The sequence below is a fragment of the Dipodomys spectabilis genome, unplaced genomic scaffold (assembly GCF_019054845.1).
Source record: "Dipodomys spectabilis isolate Male_0828 unplaced genomic scaffold, ASM1905484v1 ptg000002l, whole genome shotgun sequence".
Classification (NCBI taxonomy): Eukaryota; Metazoa; Chordata; class Mammalia; order Rodentia; family Heteromyidae; genus Dipodomys; species Dipodomys spectabilis.
Window position 1 is genome coordinate 27,954,381 of NW_024870679.1, and position 20,311 is coordinate 27,974,691.

General features: G+C 36.4%; 1 protein-coding gene across 2 annotated transcripts in view; it reads left to right on the forward strand.

Moving 5' to 3' along the window:
* The first annotated feature begins 790 nt into the window (after positions 1-790).
* Pigk (phosphatidylinositol glycan anchor biosynthesis class K) overlaps positions 791-20,311 on the forward strand; it is a 91,115-nt gene continuing 71,594 nt past the window's right edge. For both annotated transcript variants that reach the window (XM_042684432.1, XM_042684433.1), the window contains exons 1-3: positions 791-899; positions 6,067-6,120; positions 9,213-9,304. In XM_042684432.1, coding sequence (XP_042540366.1) covers positions 807-899; positions 6,067-6,120; positions 9,213-9,304 — 239 coding nt within the window. In that variant the 5' untranslated portion in view covers positions 791-806. The remainder of the gene's footprint in view (positions 900-6,066; positions 6,121-9,212; positions 9,305-20,311) is intronic.

The window sequence follows — 20,311 nt, forward strand, 5'->3', positions numbered from 1 at the left end:
TCCTCTTTGGATCCAGCATTCCTATTCTAGCAAAACCAAAGAAAACAACTCAATAGCTGATGTGAAACACCAAGTGCACTCTTTACAGTTTTATTTTCATAGTAAAATTTAGAAAAGTTACACTGACCAGTACAGGGGCAATTACTTCCTTGTCTGGGGCAGCTGGCAATCCATGGAATCTCATACTATCATGAGCAACATGGACGTGTTTGTTACATTAGATGAAAAGCTAATACATATTATATATCTGTATATATAAACCTATATATGTTTTCACACATCTATTTTCACATACCCAAAATCACAAGGAAAAAAGAATAACCCTGAAGAGATAGGAATTTAACTCCTTCATTCATACTCACATCCTTTTAATGGGAAGCCCCCAACCCCACTTTCCCTTAAAATCCATCATCTCTTGCTTGTTTCCACCTTGCTTTCCACATTCAAGGAGGTGCAACTACGGACGATGGAAATCATTTACATTCTGTGGACTCACAGAGAGTCCCTCATCTGCACCTTTCAAAATGGTTTCCACGTTACAATACAAAACCCGAAAATGCAGTTGGGGGGGGGGGGGAGGGATGAAGAAAAACATCCACAGATCAACACAGCCAACGGTCCAGTCTCCGCCGGTCCAGTCTCCGCTCCGAATTCCACCAGAAGCACCGGTGCGGAAAGCGGACGGGCTCTAGGCGGTGGGCGTCGCAAAAAAGGCGAAACGCACGTCGCTCGCCGCTCTGCTTTACGGCACCCGTCCCCTCCCTGCCCCGCCCCTTGCAGGTACGCGAAATCCGAAGCCGGCAAACATGGCCGCGCCCTGCTCGCGCAGCCCTCCTGCGGCCGCCCTGGCCGCGCTGTCGCTCTTGTCTTTCGCTAGCTGGGCCGCTAGTCAGATCGAGGTAGGAGTCAGGGTGGTTTGTGTTGTTTTTTAAGCGTCCGAGGCCTGGAAGGACGGCTGTGTCCTGGCCGATTGCTGATGCCCCGCAGCTGAGCGCAGCCTCCCGGGTTCTTTGACCGGACCCGGGCCGGGCCGGGGAGGGGAGCGCAGCCCCCGGGCGCGGACGGGACCTTGTCAGCCAGGTCCAGCCTGGTAAAACGTCCTCGGAGGAGCTGAGCCTAGCAGGTGAAGTGTTGCGAGCAGGTGGCATGTCGGCACCGAGACGCAGCCCCCACGTCCCGGCCCGGTCCACGCTGTGCTGGTCGGAGCCAGCTGGGCGCCGTGTTTTAGCTTGGACCCCGGCCTGGCCTCCTCCTCCTCCCCACGACTGGCCTTGTGGCCACTGGACCTTCTGGTCCTTGGCTGTAATGCTTTGCCGAGCCCAGCGCGGAGGTGATGCCTCAGCCCAATAGTTTTAGTTCTGGAGCATGTTCAGGCCTGCAGATCGAGCTGGAAAAGGAGACCCAGATAATCGGCAAAGCATTGCCTGAAGTTTGTAAGGAACTCTTGCATCCTCTACTTTCTAACCCAGAAGTGTGGTCGTAAGCTAGAAACCTGCGAGCTTTTAAAATAAACTATTTCTCGTCATTAAATTCTGTGTTTTAAACTGTTTTTCATTTTTAACTAATCCAGCTTCACTGGTTCATCCTAGTCTCCGATCATTCCCACGGAAATGTTACCTCCTCTAGAAATCCATTCTCCTTTATTTTAATGCTAGTCTTTGTAAATTGTAAGCCTGATTCGATTATTCTGATTGAGTCTTATTAGCGTTTCTCTGTTGCTTACAGACTAATTATGGATCTCATCCCTGCTTACTTTTCCAATACAGGGACCCATGTTGACTTCCTACCTCCAGTAACTCGATCTTAGACCACAACAGACCCCATTCTTTTGGGACACACACTCTGTCAGTTGATATATATCTCTATCTCTATTGTCTGTCTGTCTGTGTCTATATTGTTAACAAAGTTCTCTGTTTTATTCCTTTATTGTACTGAATTTTCTTCCATACTTCATTTTGGATACCATTAGCTTTTTTTTTTTTGTCGGTCTTGGGGTTTGAACTCTGGGCCTGGGCTCTGTCCTTCAGCTCTTCAGCTCAAGGCAAGCCGTATACCCACTCGAGCCACAGCACCACTTCCGGTTTTCTGGTGGTTTATTGGAGATAAGAGTCACGGATTTTCTTGCTCATGATGGCTTTGTACCACTATCCTCAGATCTCAGCTTCCTGAGTAGCTAGCATTACAGGTGTGAGCCACCAGCACATGGCTATCATTAGCATTTTTTGTAGTTTCATGCTGTGCTTTATCACATTCGCAGGTTTTATATATTCAATTTCTTCTGTCCATTTTAAGCAGCACAAGCATAACTTTTGTAGAACTCTTCCCTACTCCTTTCCTCTGCCTTTATTGTTGAAAGGTGTACATTTAACTTGTACTCATCTATAATATCCTATGTAGTTGTACTGTTACCCAGCTATCTCTCACTAGGGTACAGTTCAGTCTGTGCTCCAGTCTGCAGCCAGAGGGACTTAAAAATGTAGATCACTCAAATGTACCTTAAGATAGAGAACAATGCTTGCCTTTTTTTTTTTTTTTTGGTCAGTAATGGGGCTTGAACTCTGGGCTTGGGCGCTGTCCCTGAGCTCAAGGTGAGGGCTCTACTACTTGAGCCACAGTGCCACTCTACAACTTTGTTTTTCTTTGGGCCAGGATGAGGGAGTTGTGGGAGGGAAGGGATCATGGGAGAACAACAAAGGAGGGGGTAACGATGCTCGACAGGGAATGTGCTCATTACCTTTCTCATGTACTGTAACTCTTCTATACAGCATCTTTACAATAAAATTGGAAAAAATTTAAAAGAATAGTAAATTCTTTATTATGACCCAGGAAAGTCATGCTGTATCCTGATTCTTCTCTTGCTGACCCTGCTTTTCAGATGTCTAGTAATGTTAGACTTCTATCAGTTTATCAAACCTTTAAGTTCACTGCTTCCTTTGTCCCACATTTCTTCTGTTTGGAATTATTTGTCTTCATCTCTTAGATTTTAATTCAAATGTCATTTTTTTCAGGGAAACTTTGTCTGGCTAAGTCAGATACCTGTATTATACATTAAAGAAATACTGTGGCTTTATGGGGTTTATTGTTTGCACTTATTTGCTAATTTGGGTCTATATAAGAGATTTTTGAAGACAAGTACTGTGATTACTTTTTTAATTTATTTTTATTTTGGCGGTCATGGGGCTTCTACTCGGCTTGGGTGCTGTCCCTCAGCTTTTCAGCTCAAGGCAAGCGCTCTACCACTTGAGCCACAGTGCCACTTCTGGTTTTCTGGTGGTTTATTGGAGATAAGAGTCTAACGGACTTCCCTGCCTGGGCTGGCTTTGAACCACAATCCTCAGATCTCAGCCTCCTGAGTAGATAGGATTACAGGCATGAGCCACTGGTGCCTGTCTATGATTACTTAAAAAAAAAAAATTAAACCCTTAATCTCTTACAAGAAAATATTGTGTCAGTATAAACCTATTGACAAAAGTGGGTCACATCAAGCATTATAGTGAATTGTTTTCTTTGGACACCCAACTTATCTTTGAAAGATTTCAAAAAATATAAACACAATGCAGAATTTATGGCAAATAAGTAAATTGCTGGCAATTGCCATAGGTAATTTGAATAAAATAGTTGAAAAAGCAACTCTTATTGAAGATAGCATTTATTATACATCAGTTACTAAATGAATAAGCTAAATGATCTTTTTTAAAACTAATAACTTCAAAATCATTTAAGATACAGAACTGTACAATTATAAAGTTGGCAGAAATATTTGTATTAACTCAGGTTTGAACCTTAGCATTTAACTGCTTACTTTTTCCTGTCATAGTATTCAGAGTACTCGGAGTAGAACAGTGACTGTCCCATGATGTCCAATACATATTACATAGTAATGATATGTAGTTTTGTGGTTATCTGTATTAAACCTTGTAATTTTTGTGACACAGTATGCTTTTTAGCAATTTTCATATCATTGTACATCTCATAAACCTGGCACAGAAGAGGTGCCTCAATATTGCAATGAATAACTTTACATTAATTACATCCAATTTTTTGCAAAAGCCCTGATGGAAGTCAGAATTTTGGGGGCTGAAAGTCCTCCAGAGATTATTTGGGTCAAGTCTCGTTTTCTACAGGAGAAAAGTCCAAAGCACCAAATGACATATTTCAACTCTGATAGCCAGCTGGATTTTAGTTGAGGTCTCCAATTTCCAAACTGACATTTTATCCACAATAGCATGTTGTTGTTTTCTTCAGCATTGAGGCAGCTACTAGAAGAGTGTGGAGGGGGAGAAAATTTATATTCCTCCTGCACATATCTCAGCAGGACATTTTATTCTTCCTGAAACTTTCCTGGTAGCCAGAAAATTCAGAGCTAGCATTTGTTAGGCCATTGCTATTGCTACGTTGTATCACATATTAGTACCATTTATAAAGATAGGGACATGGAGGCCCACGTTTGTAGCTTTCTAATGCTAAGTAATAGAGTCAGGCTTTTGGACTGTTCTAGTGATACTGTTTGGGGCAGCTTTAAGATCAGTGTGGTTTAGTTCCATTATTTTTTAAATGTATTTAAAATCATGTTTATTAAGTATATAAATATTGTTGGATGATGTTTTAATTCCTTGAAATGGGAAATAGAAACTAAACTTTCTGTAACAGGTTAGTGAAATGGTACATGGTAGTCAGCACTCAAGACATAGTAAAAATAGATGTTGATTAAAGATTTAACAGGAAAGATATGAATTTCTATGTGTAGAATAAAAATTAAAAGTAAATTATAACTTCAAGAAATAAATGTCATAGTTTCAAGAAAGTTAGAAGCATATGAGGAAGATATTACTATCTTTGAATAAAATATTGAAAGACCATGAAAGACAAACAATCCTCCAGGAAGAAAACAAAACAGAACCCCAAACAAAACCTGGCAGATAGAGAGAGAGAGAGAGAGAGAGAGAGAGAGAGAGAGAGAGAGAGAGAGAGAGTGTGTGTGTGTGTGTGTGTGTGTGTGTATTTGGATCCTGGGGCTTAAACTCAGCCTGGGAGCTGTCCATGAGCTTTTCTTGTTCAAGGCTAGTGCTGTACCACTTGAACCATAGCACCACTTCTGTCCTTTTCTGAGTATATTGGAAATAAGAGTCACATGTACTTTCCTGCCTAGGCTGACTTCCAACCACCTATCCTCAGATCTCAGACTTCTTAGTAGGTAGGCTTACAGGCATGAACCAGTAGCATCTGGCTCCTGCTGTGTTTTTATAAATGCTTCAGCATGTCTTTCTGATCATTATTATTTAATGTGGTCAGAATAGTATTAAAGACTGTGTTAGCATAAATGCAGATTTTATAGAAACACAAGCAGTGATTATTGAATGACTGACTAAAAAATTCAAGGAGTGATTGTTTTGGTTGAAGAAACAAGATTATGTTGTCTCTTAAACTCTTGGGGATAAGCATTATCTTTATTATATTACCAAAAGTGAAATATTAATTGGTGAATTCCGTGTCAAAAATAATCTCACATTTTCATTGCAGAAAAAGTTAATTTACAGCTTTTCTAGTATAGTCTTTATATAATACTTACTTTTAAAATTTTGTTTCCATTTCTTTTCCTTTTCTTCCCTCCTCTTTTCTTACCTCCTTCCCTTTTACTTTTCCAGTGTTGGGGGTTCTAATCAGCGCCTACATAGGCTAGGCAAGCACTCTTTATTACTAAGTCTTCTTTCAGCTTAATAGTCAAGCATTATATAAAATTTAATCTGTCTCTGGGTCAGGCAAGACTGAACTCTAGCCCTTTACATTTCTAGTACAGGTCTTTTTTTTTTTCTAGTACAGGTCCCCCTATTTAGTATGTTTAAGTTAAACTAGGCCTTTATTACCCAGCTAGTAACTCAAACATGATGGCTTCCCCCCAAAAGATAGTATTGATGATTTTGTTTATGAGGTCAAATAAGGAATCTTCATAATATAAATGATTATTAATGCAACTGAAATAAAAGCACTATGAGTCTTAAATTGTTCTCTATTCTAGGAAATTGTGGGTTTTTTCTCTTAATGATTTTGCTTTTATTTGATTGATAGAATGAAGTAGGACAATTCTTTAAAAGTGGCCATACAAACAACTGGGCTGTTTTGGTAAGTATATTCCATAAAGGTGTATCTTGATTTTCACATTGGACATGTGTCTCAAAAACCATTGTATGAATCCATTTTTTGAAAGTTTATCTTTTTATAGAAACTCTTTATTTAGCTTTGACCACATATTGAATTGACCAAATTTATTTGACTTGATTTATCTGAAAGGTAATGATCTGTAAATAATATAGAGCCTATTATAGTAGATAGCCTATTAAAGGAGACATTCTATAACAGAATTATTTTAATTATTTTAATGCTGGAAATGAGTAATTATACTTCTTGTCTGTAGTATTAATTTTTAGATATGCTAATACTATTTTACTTTTATAATTGTTACATAAGTAATATATAGTAATTGTAGAAAATTCATATTTTCTATAGAAAAGCTTAAAAGAAGATAGACCAAGGTTATGTGAATTTTACTTTAATTTTAAAAAAGGTATTGATAGATGCATTGTAGTTACACTATTTTATTGAACTCTTCAATATAACTACTTGAAGAAAATTTAAAAAAAAGATGGAAAATGTCCTTAAATCTCACATTAGAGAGTCAACAATTCATGAATCTTTCTCTTTAGATAAATGAGATAAATGATTGTATTTTATTTATTTTGTTCTGGTAATGGGGCTTGAACTCAAGGCCTGGGTACTTTCCCTTAGCAATTTGCTCAAGACTAATGCTCCATTTCTACTCCTGGCTTTTTGTGTTAGCGTTTAATTGAAGAATCTAATGAACTATTTGTTTTGCCTAGGATAGTTTTGAATTGTGGTCTTCAAATCTCTGCTTTCTGAATAGCTAGGATTATGGGTATAAGCCACTAGCATCTGATGATAAATGCTTTTGTATTCTGGAATCATATGTACTAATATCAAAACCTTAATCTATTTTGGGACTCTTTTGATTTTTATTTTGTTTGATCACATCTGTGATTTTCTCTTTAAGAAAATTTCCTAGGCATTAAAATATGCAGTCCTAGAACATGAGTGCCCCACAGAAAGAATGTGCTCTTGCTTCTAAATCTAAGTCAATTGGGTTTCATTAACTTTTGACTGCTGGGCAACAGTTTAAATTTTGTTTTAATTTGGTTATTAGACTTTTTTGTCATTTTCTCCCTTGGTGTGAATTAATATCTTTAATTTAATCTTGATTCAGAATTTTATATTTTTCATTCCTCAAAGAAAATACATGTAATCAACTTTACCTTTCTTATATTTTGATAATAGTTTTATACCTCTAGGGTTTCATTTAATTTAGAAACATAAAGGATTATCATTGTTGTTATAAAATATATCTAAAAGCCAGAAGCCAGTTGCTCACTCCTGTGTCCTAGGTATTCAGGAGGCTAAGATCTGAGGGTCATGGTTTGGAGCCAGCCTGAGCAGGAAAGTCTGTGAGACTCTTAACCACAAAAAAAGCTGGAACTGGAGCTGTGGCTCAGGTGGTAGAATGCTAGCCTTGACCACAAAAGCTCAGGGACAATGCCCAGGCCCAGAGTTCAAGCAACAGGATTGATATGCACACACATAAAATCTGAGACTATACAAAGAAAAGAGGTTTAATTGCCTCCCATTTCTGGAGGCTGGGAAGCCAAAGAACATGGTCTCAGTATTTTCTCTGCATTTGATCCTGGCCTTCTTGCTGCATCGTGGTATGACAAAGGACATTATGCAGTGAGAGAGCAGATTTACTGGCTTAGGTCTCTTTCTTATGAAGCCACTGATGCCATCTTGGTCCCAACCTGATGATACTATCTAAATGTTAATTTCCCAACTAACATCAACATAAAACGTAAAATTGGGGACTGAGTTTCCAATACATAAATTCCATTTAAATAATAGCAAAAGTCAGCCATAAGAAAGAGTAAGGAAATAGTTTTAGAAGGTGGGAAATGAGTGTGATTTTTGTGAAAAAGGAACAAAAGAATGTGCAACTTACCAAAATCATTAACTCATGCTGAGAAAGCTAGAGAACTGGGAGGCTGGTGAATTCTAAGAATTTAAATGAAGTGCTGAACAAACAAAATACTTCACTAAGACCAAATGCAGATTGGATATTGGAGTCCCTATAATTTATTGAGGATTGTTTCATAAAAGCTTGTAATTGTCTACAGGTTGCTAGAAGTAATGATTATAGTTGCTATGCAGATTTGTATCAAACATAATGAAATAGAATAGTATAACATGACTGTCTCATTTTGTAGCAGGAATGTGCTTACTACAACTGACCCTAAACTGTGATTATTTCCTATAGAATGGATTCCCAAGAAAACTAGATTTTTGAGGCATAGAGTTAGATTTTTCCTATATATCATTTTATATCATTTTAAATAACTTTTTTTTGGGTGCTGGTCTTGATTGGAACTCAGGGTATGGGTGTTGTCCCTAAGCTTTTGTGTTCAAGGGTCACACTTTACCACTTGAGCCACAGCTCCACTTCTGGCTTTTTTGGTGCTTAATTGGAGATAAGAGTCTCTTAGAGTTTCCTGCCCATGCTAGCTTTGAATCATAATCCTCAGATCTCAGCCTCTTGAGTACCTATGATTTCTAGTGTGAGCCATTGGTGCCTGGGTTAAGTAATATTTTTAAGTGTAAAATTTGGTTGAATTGTATTCAGCTTTTTTTCAGTTCAGCAGCTTCATAATGCACATTTTTTGTATGTGCATTGTAAAACTTTTGTATGTTGTATTTTGGTCTGTGTTTTACATATCTGATAAATAAGGAAGCAATAAAGAAACAAATATTACATTACCCAAGATTGTTAATTTTCTTTTCTATTATGTGATTATGACCATTTTCTTTGTTTCTTAAAAATTTAGTCTTTTAGAAATAGAAGTATTACAGAATCACAGAAGTTGAGAGTAAATTGGATTAGTATTTTACTAAGTTGCCCAAAGATTTGTTTTCTTTCACCTGGTCTTATTTGTCTTATGAAAGGCCTTTCTTCAGAGAGATGGATTTTATTGACATTTATGTTCTAAGCCTGAAACTCTTCATTCAGACGTGTCTTGTACCAAATGTCAGGAAAAATGATTTTTTAAAAATCTGTGCCTTATTTGACTCAAATCATATTTTTTGTTTTAATGCTTTAGGTGTGTACATCTCGATTCTGGTTTAATTATCGACACGTTGCAAACACTCTCTCTGTTTATAGAAGTGTCAAGAGGTTAGGTATTCCTGACAGGTAAGAAATCATAATTAAGTTGAATTTTGAACCTCAGTGAAGGTGACCTTTAGATAATTTATGCTGTTTTTGAAAGAGGCAAAAATCCTTGATTTTTGTATTTAGCGTATATCATTTTTATATAAAGTAGATAGTATTTAAATCATAATGGCAAGTTATGTAAAAAACCTAGTATACTGAAATTAAGTGAGTTGGCAAATTATAACAACTAATTCATTAAATGCATTAGGGTTTTTATAGGTAACAGGGAAATTCTAACAGATTCAAGCAAAAAAGATACCTATCCAAAGCATATTGATTAGTTTGCTGAATTCCTGGGAAGACTGTAACCTTAAATAGGAGCAAGGAAGACTTCATAGCAGAAACCATAGCTAAAAATGTTGATGTAAAAGCAGTTGGTGGGCCAATAGTATTGTCACACATTGCTAAAGGCTAATCATAGCCTCTTCATAGTTGCGACTGTTACCTTCTGATACTTAATGTTGCTACTGCCTCTGCTGCCCAAATCCAGGCCTGTTGTCCCAAGTTCTTACTGTCTAGCCCTCTTACAGTCCTTGTTGGGAATATTATCTTGCAGATTCTAGATTTGTGATCATGTTCAAGCTCCAGCGAACTGACTGAATGAAAACTTGTGCATCTGTATAGGGAAATGGACTCTGTTCTGTGAAGATTCATAAAGTGGGCAATTTCTTATTTGTAGGGAACCATTCAGATACTAGGCAACATCTCTAGATCTTCATACATATCATCTTCTCCATTTGGCTTATCTCTGGTAGATTTATGTTAGCTGCTACCAAAGCAGGAGAGCAAAAAAATGTAGTCAGTTTGGTTACTTAGTTTGATTTATTCTACAGTACTCATGAGGTACTGTAGAAAGAGCTTTATAGCGAGATCGAGTTTGAATATTGGCCCTTGTTGCAACTGGTTAAGTCACAGTAGCATACTAAGTCTGCTTTCTCATGGTGCTAATAGTACCTTCGTTGTAGGATTCAGATTTTTGTTTCAAAAATAAATAGAGACATAAATGAAATACTGCAGGAACAGAAAGTCAGGCAAGGAAAGTTATATTTCCCGTTGTATAAATGACCATTTTAGCCTGAAAGCTATAATTTTTTTGAAAATTATAATTTTTAAATCCCTATATCTCATCATTAAGGCCATTAGATGTTACCATCTTAAAATTAAGTAAATCTGAGGAGATTGCTTTGATGTATCAATTATAAAAGTATATATCTTGTTATTTGTCAACTTAAAAAAAATAAGTCTATGGTTAATTATTTGGTTTTTAACTGATGTGGCTTTTTTTCACTGTGTTCTCTTCTAGAGAATCACTGTGTATGGTTTGGCAGTAGAGTTTTGTAAATAATCTTTCTGTTATATGAGTTGATCATTAGGATACATTTCAATGACTTAAGTAATATTTGGAGGATCCCTTTATAAGTAGATGATAGCAATAGGGCAAGTAGAAGGTGCATTATTTCACATGTAAGAAACTTATTGCTAGTTTTCTGAAGAATTTTCTTTGAAGGCTTATTTGTTTTGCAAAGGATTGGTCATCTATACTTAGGAAATCTGTTCTGGAGAAGGGGCTTTAAATACTCGGTGATTTAGACCCTTTACTATTTAATGAAATCAATTGAAAAATTATTTTGCTTTTTGCTTATTATGGTAAATGTTCCTGTTGTTGATGACTTTGTAATTTAGATCCTATGAGCAATTGAATATAAAAATATAATTATAGGTAAGCTTTGGTCAGAAAGTTGTTAGAAGAATTTAGAATCACTAAGGACATTTTTAAAACTTTAATTTCAAAAATATGTTAAATTTATTTTGTACAATGTGGAGCATTTTCAGCTAAAATATTATTATATAACTTGTTTCTATTCCCAGAAATGATCTTGAGGCAAATCATTAGTCACTACATATTACAAAAATTGTGACTGCTGTTCTGTTTTTGTTTGTTGGCTTGTTATTTTGTGCTAGTCCTTGGGCCTGGGCACTATCCCTGAGCATTTTTTGCTCAGGGCTAGTGCTCTACCATTAGAGCCACAGCTCCATTTCTGTCTTTTTAGTAGTTATTGTAAGGTAAGAATCTCATGGACTTTCTTGCCTTGGGCTGGCTTTGAACCACGATCCTCAGATCTCAGCCTCCTGAGTGGTTAGGATTACAGGCTTGAGCCACTGGCATCCAGCTTGCTTGCTTGTTTTTTTAAAGGATTATTTATCTTTGTCTTGCATGCAAAGTATGTGCATTTAAGTTCCTTAAATTACTCACTAGAGAATTTATTCATATCACAAAGCGGTTACTAAAACATTGGACGAATGACAAATTGATGAATGTCATTTATTTTGGAAGTTTACCATTTGCAGGTCCTTTATGAATGTCCGTAGTTATGTCCTTTCTTTTCACTTTCTCTGGCATTTTGTTTATATTTTATATTAACTGCCATGACCAGTTATGCTCCATGATGAAATGACCATACTGACAGCTAGGTGACTGCTCTTGATTCTAAACTGCTTGTGGCAGAATTTCTCATTCTCATGTGGAGATTTAGATGTCTTCAGTTTTGACATACAACCACATTTGAGGAGCACTTCTTTAATTTTTACATGCATTTTATTCAGATGTCATTACTGGCTCTTGTAAAAGCATTTCTTGACTCCTTTAGTATCTTTTGCATATTCTTCTTATATAACATGATTGTCATAATTATAGTTTTTTAAAAAGTGTATTTATTGTTACTATAAAGGTGATGTACTTAGGGGTTACAGTCACATAAGTCAGGTAAAGAGTACATTTCTTTCAAGAAAATGTCACCCCTCTTTGTGCTCTCTCCTAGTTTTTCCCTTCCATCTCCACCAATAAGCATAGTTCATTTTCACCTTAGCCTAATTATAGTTTGATAACTCTCTCAGAAGTTTGAAGATGTCTTGAAGGAAACAAGGATTTTTATTGTTGTTTTCATCTTTCATCTCTTAGTTTTTGTGGCACTTGGGATCCAACCAAGGCCTTGAACATACTAGGCATACTGTACCTCCAGCCCTCATTATGGTGTTTATTTCACCTTTTATTCCCAGCTTCTACCACAGTGCCTGGCACATAAGAGATACTCATCAGGTATTGGCTAAATAAGTAAATGCATTACTTGGAGATACTTAATCATTTGTGCAAAGCAAGCATAAGCTTGTACATTAAAAGTAAAAACAAAATACATCCCTTAAATTGCATTAGTCTAGTTTTAGGAAGGTATTAGTTAGATATTAAATTTTGATAATTATATTTGTAGAATTTGTATAATTCTACAATATTATTAGGAAAATTGATTCATGGAAAGGAGATACTAGCCTGGGAAGGTGGCTCAGTGGTAGAGTGCTTGCCTTGCATGCGTGAGGCCCTGGGTTCAATTCCTCAGCACTTCATAAGCAGAAAAAGGCGCTATGGCTAAAATGGTAGAGCTCTAGCCTTGAGCTGAAGAGCTGAGGGACAGCGTCCAGGACCAGAGTTCAGGCCCTACGATGGCAAAAAAAAAAAAAAAAAAGGAGATATTAATAGTTCTGTAGGTAAGCAAAAAGACCAACTCACAAATGCTCTTAAATACTTTCCAGCTTCCCAGTGATCACTTTCAGATATAAGTTAAACACAAGAGAATTGTCTTGCACCTCTTCTCCAACCTTTTCTGTAACATTTACCATTGTTCAGGGATTTTGCTTTTATTTTTCTGATTTTAGCTTCCTGCAATGTTCACCATTTTTAGATGATTTTCTGTCTTCAAATAATTTGTTTTGGACAACATCTGTAGCTACCTCCAGTGTGCTTAACATGATTGAGATGAGAAAGAAAAAAGGCATTAAGCAGAAAATAGGTGCTAAGTCTGTATGTGAAGCACAAATTGTGCCAAAATTACTTTTGACAGTTTCTATAATAGCACATAAATTACAGTGTAGTATTGTCTTTAAGTGTAACACAGCCAGTTTTTCCTCCAGTGCTTTTCTTCGTTTGAACCCTCGATAAAGTGACTTACTTAAGAGTAAGAACCATGTTATATGAAAAAAATGCTTTCTTTGTCTTAAGAATTGTGATGAGCATGCTGTGCAAGACACATTGGAATTGGACTGACTTAAAAGTGTATAGATTCCTAGCTCCTTTCTCATGTTTACAAAGGAATAGTATTAGGTTCAATAAAATCTATGTGTGTGTGTGTGTCTGTCTGTCCTTGTTTGTCTTTCTGTCTGTCTCTGTCTGTCTCTCTGTCTTTAGCTGAGTGCGTGTGGTTGAGTTCATGATATAGATGAAATGTAAATGCAATTTTTCTTAAATATGATTTAGCTCTACTACCACTTGGATGATGTGAGTTTATATTCCTATCTCATAAAGTATTTCTGTAGTTAAATCCAGTAGCTTTTCTAAGTTCACCCAACACTGCCTTTTCTTTATTCTGTATTTTGATTATTATATGAGACTAATATTCTTAATTTAAACCTGTTAATTCTATTTCCTCTTATTCCTCTTATTTTAGTCTTTGCAGATAAGGTTCAAATTTCTTATCTTGCTACTGAAAGTGTTTTGTAATCTGGTTCCAAATCTGATATTCTGATCATGTTATTTTAATCACTTATACTTCATCCAATTAATTCCCTTTAATCTCCATATTAGTGTCTATAGCCTGACTTTCTCTGGTGCTCTAATTACGGTTCTGTTCTCCTTTCTATTTTTTTAATGTCTGTATTCAGTCCACACATGCTCTAAAGCTTTCTCTGTCCTTATACTTTTATTTTTTGTTTGTTTGTTGTTGGTTATGGGGCTTGAACTCAGGCTTGAACTGAGGGCTTTGTCTCTCAGCTTTTTTACACTTTGAGCCACAGCATCTCTTGCAGGTTTCTAGGGGTTAATTGGTGATAAGAGACTCACAGACATTCCTGCCAGGGCTGTCTTTGAACCGCATCTTCAAATCTCAGGTTCCTAATTACCTAGGATTACAGATGTGAGCCACCCAACTTTGTTGTTGATATTTAATGCTAAGTATGATACTTCCTCACACTGGATTTTTTTGGTGCATTATGTAGAATTTAGTTAAGAAATGAATAGTGCAATAGAGGCTCTGAGCTAGTTGGAACCTTGTTAATTTAACTGAGAGGAAATTTTTATAGATACTGTTTCTCCTTCATTAGTGTTTCTCAAACCCCACTGAGCTACAAGTGTTCAATAGTTAATTTTATAGTTATTCTTTACACCTCATTAAGGCATCACTCACTGGGACAATCTTACTCAAGCATTCAAAATTTTATTTTTCAAGAGTACATCAAAATCTTATCTAAAGCAAGTTAATTTTAACTTTATTCCCTACCTTGCAAACATGTAAGTTCTCTCTGGATGTATTTTGTCTTCTTGCACAGTGGCACAAGCCTGTAATCCTAGTTACTTTGGAGGCAAAGCTGCAGTGATGTGGTGGGAGGACTGTGATGGCAGTTGCCCAGTACCCCAAAAGTAGAGAAAGCACAATGACTGGGAGCAGTGGCACATGCCTGTCTTCCCCCCAAACACAGGAAGCACAAGTAGGAAGATCTGATAGTGATTAGAAGAAGGACATAATTAGACCGTCAGGTGAATTCTAGTAATCTTTCTATAAATTGGAAAAAAATTGTTTGCCTGTTATTACTCTTGATTTTTAAGTTGTATTGATAGTGTGACTTTATTGCTGTTGTTCATGCTGCTGTGGACTTGACTTTGTCTGAGTTAGAGCTCTAATAAGAAATTTTAGCACTCTTATTATTCTCTATTCTAGCAACATGAAGAAAGACTTGGCTATGCTAGTTGTTTCAAATACTTATGCCTTTCTCTTCATTAAGAGCAGTCAAATGGAGATCTATTTCTGTTCTTTTCCCCATGTTCTAGCAGCTATATTTCCATTAGCAAACATAATTCAGATATTTGTAATGAGTAATTTATTCCTTGAGGCCTTTATGAGATAGTTTTTCCATTATATGTATTAGAAATGCTCAGGATGGTCAAAAGATTCTATTAAGGGTCTGTTATACATTATTATATAAAAATAGAATCCATTTGAATTTAGGTTTATGGCTAGAACTGTCCCCTATACCCTGTCTCCTCTTCCCTCTCCCCTTTTCTCTCTCCCCTCTTCTCTTTTCCCTCTCCTCTCTCTGTCTCCTTTCTTCCATCTTTCCTCTTCTCTCCCTTTCCTTTCCTTCCCCCTTTTCCCCCCTGCCCCCCCTTTTCCCCCTTTTCTCCCTTTTCACCCCTTTTCCCCCTTTTTCACCCCTTTTTCCCCATTCCTCTTTCCCCATTCCCCTTTCCCCATTCCCCTTTCCCCATTCCCCTTTCCCCATTCCCCTTTCCTTTCCTTTTCCTTTCCCTTTCCCTTTCCCTTTCCCTTCCTTTCCCTTTCCTTTCCTTTCCTTTCCTTTTTCCTTTCCTTTCCTTTCCCTTTCCCCTTTCCTTTCCTTTTTCCTTTCCTTTCCTTTCCCTTTCCCCTTTCCTTTCCTTTTTCCTTTCCTTTCCTTTCCTTTCCTTTTCCATTTCCTTTCCTTTTCCATTTCCTTTCCTTTCCTTTCCTTTCCTTTCCTTTCCTTTCCCCTTTCCTTTCCTTTCCTTTCCTTTCCTTTCCTTTCCTTTCCTTTCCTTTCCTTTCCCTTTCCTTTCCTTTTCCATTTCCTTTCCTTTCCTTTCCTTTCCTTTCCTTTCCTTTCCCCTTTCCTTTCCTTTTTCCTTTCCTTTCCTTTCCTTCTGTTTCCTCTGTTTTCTTTTCCTTCTTTTTAGTACGGGGGATTGAACTCAGGGTGTCACACTAGCTAGGCAGGTACTCTGCCATTTGAGCCATGCCTCTAAGCTCCTTCTTTTGCAGTGTGTTTTTTTTAAAATTATCTTTAAGTACAATTGTCATGTAACAAAGCAGTGTATGAATACAGTATATCTTAATCAATGTCACTCCTTTCAGCATTCTTACCCAACCCACCCCTTTCCTCACTGTTCTTTATTTTGTAGGATATACATTTGATTCTTGGCTGCATTCTCCCCTTCCCTTCATTCATCTACCCCATTCCCCTTAACCTCACCCTACCCACTTTGAGTGTGTGCTTCTTGGTGTTTTATTTTGCTGAATTTTTTGACTTTGTCTTGCTAAGGAATACACTATCTAAGGTCTCCCTTAAATCTACCATATTTCTGTTAATACATTTATGTACACTTGCATATCACATAACATATTTACTTATAAGTTTAAAAGCTAAATCTAGCTTCCACATATAAGGGAATATATGTATCTTTTGTCTTTATGGCTTGACTTACTACTTGATTTTTCCTAGGTCTTCCCATTTCTTTACAAATGGTACAATATCATTCTTTCTAATGGACGTGTAAAATTCTATTGTGTAATTATGCCACATTTTCTTGGTTCATTTGTTCATTGAGGGCATCTGGGCTGATTCTGTATCTTGGCTATGGTGAATAGTGCTGCAACAAACATGGTGGTAATGGTGGCTTTACTGTATTCTGGTTTATAATCTTTTGGGTAAACACCCAAGAGTGATATTGCTGGATCATAGCATAGTTATTTAATTTTTTGAGAAATCTCCACATTGCTTTCCAGATTAGTGAGCAAGTTTACATTCCCACCAACAGTATATTATGACTCCCTTTTGGTTGCATCCCCACCAGTATCTGTTATAGTTTGTTTTCTTGATACATTATTACTGGGGTGAGGTGGGATCTCAGTTTGATTTTGAGTTAGTATCTTGATTTATACTCTGCCAATTTGAGCTTTGATCTTTCTTTTTATATTTCCCTATGTTTCTGAGGAAGACAGGCATGTGCCACTCATAGTCATATGCTTCTCCTGTAGCTGGGATAATAAGGAATTACCATCACAGTCTCCTGATCTTTCCTGCCCAAGTAACTAGGATGTCAGGCTTGAGCCACTGCACTTGAAAGCATTTTTAGTCTAACACGACTGTTCTTCTCCCAAACAAATTATACTAGATAATATTAACAGATCATGTCAAGTAGAGAATTTTTTAATAGAAATTACCTCATTTTATTATAACAGTCTAGAGATTGCTATAATTATATGTACTTATGATTAAAGTACCTCATTAAATTCTACAAGGTATGTTTATATATTGAGTATATCTCTAAGTTTCTTATTTTCTTACTTTCTTCATATTTGTTACTTTAGTGTCACTCTTCACTATTCCATACATCATGTATTTCAGCATGCTTTGTTGCTATAGTACGTGCTGAGCATCTATAATCTGAGAATCTGACATGTTCCAAAATCTGCAACTTTTTGAACCTTAACATAATACCTCAAGAGGAAAATTTCTGCACTTGATCTCAGGTAATAGGTTATAGTCAGAATGAAAGTCTACTAAGAATATTATATAAAATTACTTTCAGGATAGGAAGCCAGTGGCTCCAATGAATTATAGTTGATATCCAGAGAATCATGATTTGAAGCCAACGAAGACATAAAAGTCCTTAAGACTCCATTTCCAGCTAACCGACAAAAAGCTGAGGTGGAGGTATGGCTTAAATGGTAGAACCTACTTCAAATTTAAGTATTTCCACTCCCAGATTATCTCAGGCAATACACATAAAGTATGTGAAGCATAAATGAATGTGTTTGTTTAGATTTTCCTCCCATCTGTAAGACACACACACACACACACACACACACACACACACACACACACACACACACACACTCAGAATGTGTTTGTTTAGATTTTCCTCCCATCTGTAAGACACACACACACACACACACACACACACACACACACACACACACACACACACACACACACACACACACACACACACACACACACACACACTCAGAAATCTGTCAAAATCTGAAAACTGAAACACTGGATCCCAAATATTTCAGATAGGTGTTATTGAACCTGTATATGCTTCTGTACTTCATCAGCTTTGTAGCTGTTTATTCCTGCTTCTAATATGTTCTCCTTTCCAACTCATCCTACACAAGCTGTTAGGATTATCTTTCTCAGACACTGCTTTCATCTTTTCCTCCCACAATTAAGACTTTGCACTTATTTTCTTGTTGTCTTTTTAACACATTTTCAAAGTGCTTTTGAACTGTGCTAATTCTTACTCACTGTGTTCAACTTGTCTATTTGTTGTGATATCTGCTTTATACTATCTGCTATTTTTCATTTCTATTTTTATCCTTTAATCCCATGTAGAACACTTAGAGTACCTTGGGTTCACCTAGAACACATAGAGTATCTGTGTTTACTTGTCTTATCTATCCATATATCTTTCTTAATTTTCTTTTCTGGAAATAGAATATTCTATCTAGGAAGGTCACTGACTGCCTTTTTAAATTTATATTTTAAGCCATTACAGTTACTTTATACAAGTTTTAAATAAATTTGTAAGTTTAAAATTTTGTTCTATAACCACGTAAGTTAGAAAATGTTATTAAGTAGTTGTGTAAAGAGGTTATAATTCTATGTTAGGTTATGTGTACAGTACACCTTGAGCAATGTCACACCTTCTATCTTTCTCTCCCAATAGTCCCCTTCTCATACTTACCCTCAAGTTATATGGTTCAATTTTTATATACTGTATATTGAATATAATGACTGCATGTGCTTACCCTTCTTCTCTCTATTTGTGTATTCTGTGTTCCCTCTTTTCCCTCCTAACTAAATGTTTCTGCTTCATGGTATTCATTTTGATAAATAGTTCAGTTATAACCATTTTTATATTATACATATATAAATAAATAGTAAAATGGGTAAAATATTTTATAATTAATATGTTGATAATTTTATTATTTTACCTTATTTTTCAACTTTTATTTATTTTTATTGTAAAGGTGATAATACAGAGAGATTACAGTTGCATAAGTCAGGTAATGAGTATATTTCTTTATGAACTGTGTCACCTCTTCCCTCGTTTTCTTCCGGTTTTTTGCCTCCTGACTCCCCTCCACCACAAGTTGTATAGTTCATTTTCAACATAGTGTCTAGTGAAAATCACTGCTGAATTACATTACCCTTTGTCCTACTAGTTTTGTGCTTCCCCTCACTTTTTCCTTATTTTTAATGAACAAAAGGACAAAAACTATATAAGTGTTTTATAACTAATTTGCATTATACTGTCACAATTACTATCAAAACAATTTTAGGAAGGCACTGTACTGCTTAAACCACTCTGTCAGCACATCAAGAATATTTAACTTGTGCCTTTGAATATTTTGTCTCTTGTCTCCCGTCACTTACCAAGTTTTTCCTCATATGCTCCTTACAATATAAATAATAGTGTTTGAACATAGATATTTCTATATTCTGAACAAGCTGTCCTTTCAGTCTCCTGTTGGCAGCCAACCTGTCTGACACTCCACATGATGTTCCTGGTGGAGAAATGAATAATGTCTTGAATAGGGAAGCATTTAGTGTGGTTATGAAAGTGAGATATGCTTTAAGGAGATTCGTGACAAAGGTAAAAAGAACATTTTGGCTATTACCTTTTTGTTCTTGTGTTTAGAGAATAAGTAGGACCAATTTGCAAGACTAAGACAACCTTGAAGGGGTTTTGTGGAGTATAGATGAAATTTCTTTCTTGATTAAAGATCTTGGGGTGTTGCAGAGGAGAGAGATGTCTGTTCCTTTACCAGTACTTCAGTGTTTCCATATCTGGTAACCTGGTTTTCTTGACTGTGTTCTTTAGAATGGGCTGTTCTTGAGTCTTGTTCTTTCAAATGAACTCTTTTTTCCTTTTTTTTCTTTTTTCGTGGTAGTGGGAATGGAACCCAGATACTCATACCTATGAGGCAAGCATTGAAGTATACCTCTTCCCTTTCCACTTTAATTTTAGAGTCAGCGTATCAAATTCTTTTTTAAAAAATACGTTTTTTTATTGTAAAAATACTGTACAGAGGGGTTATAGTTACATGAGCAAGGTAATAAGTACATTTCCTATCAAGCATTGTTACCTCCTCCTATAAAACCTTGTTTAGAATTTGA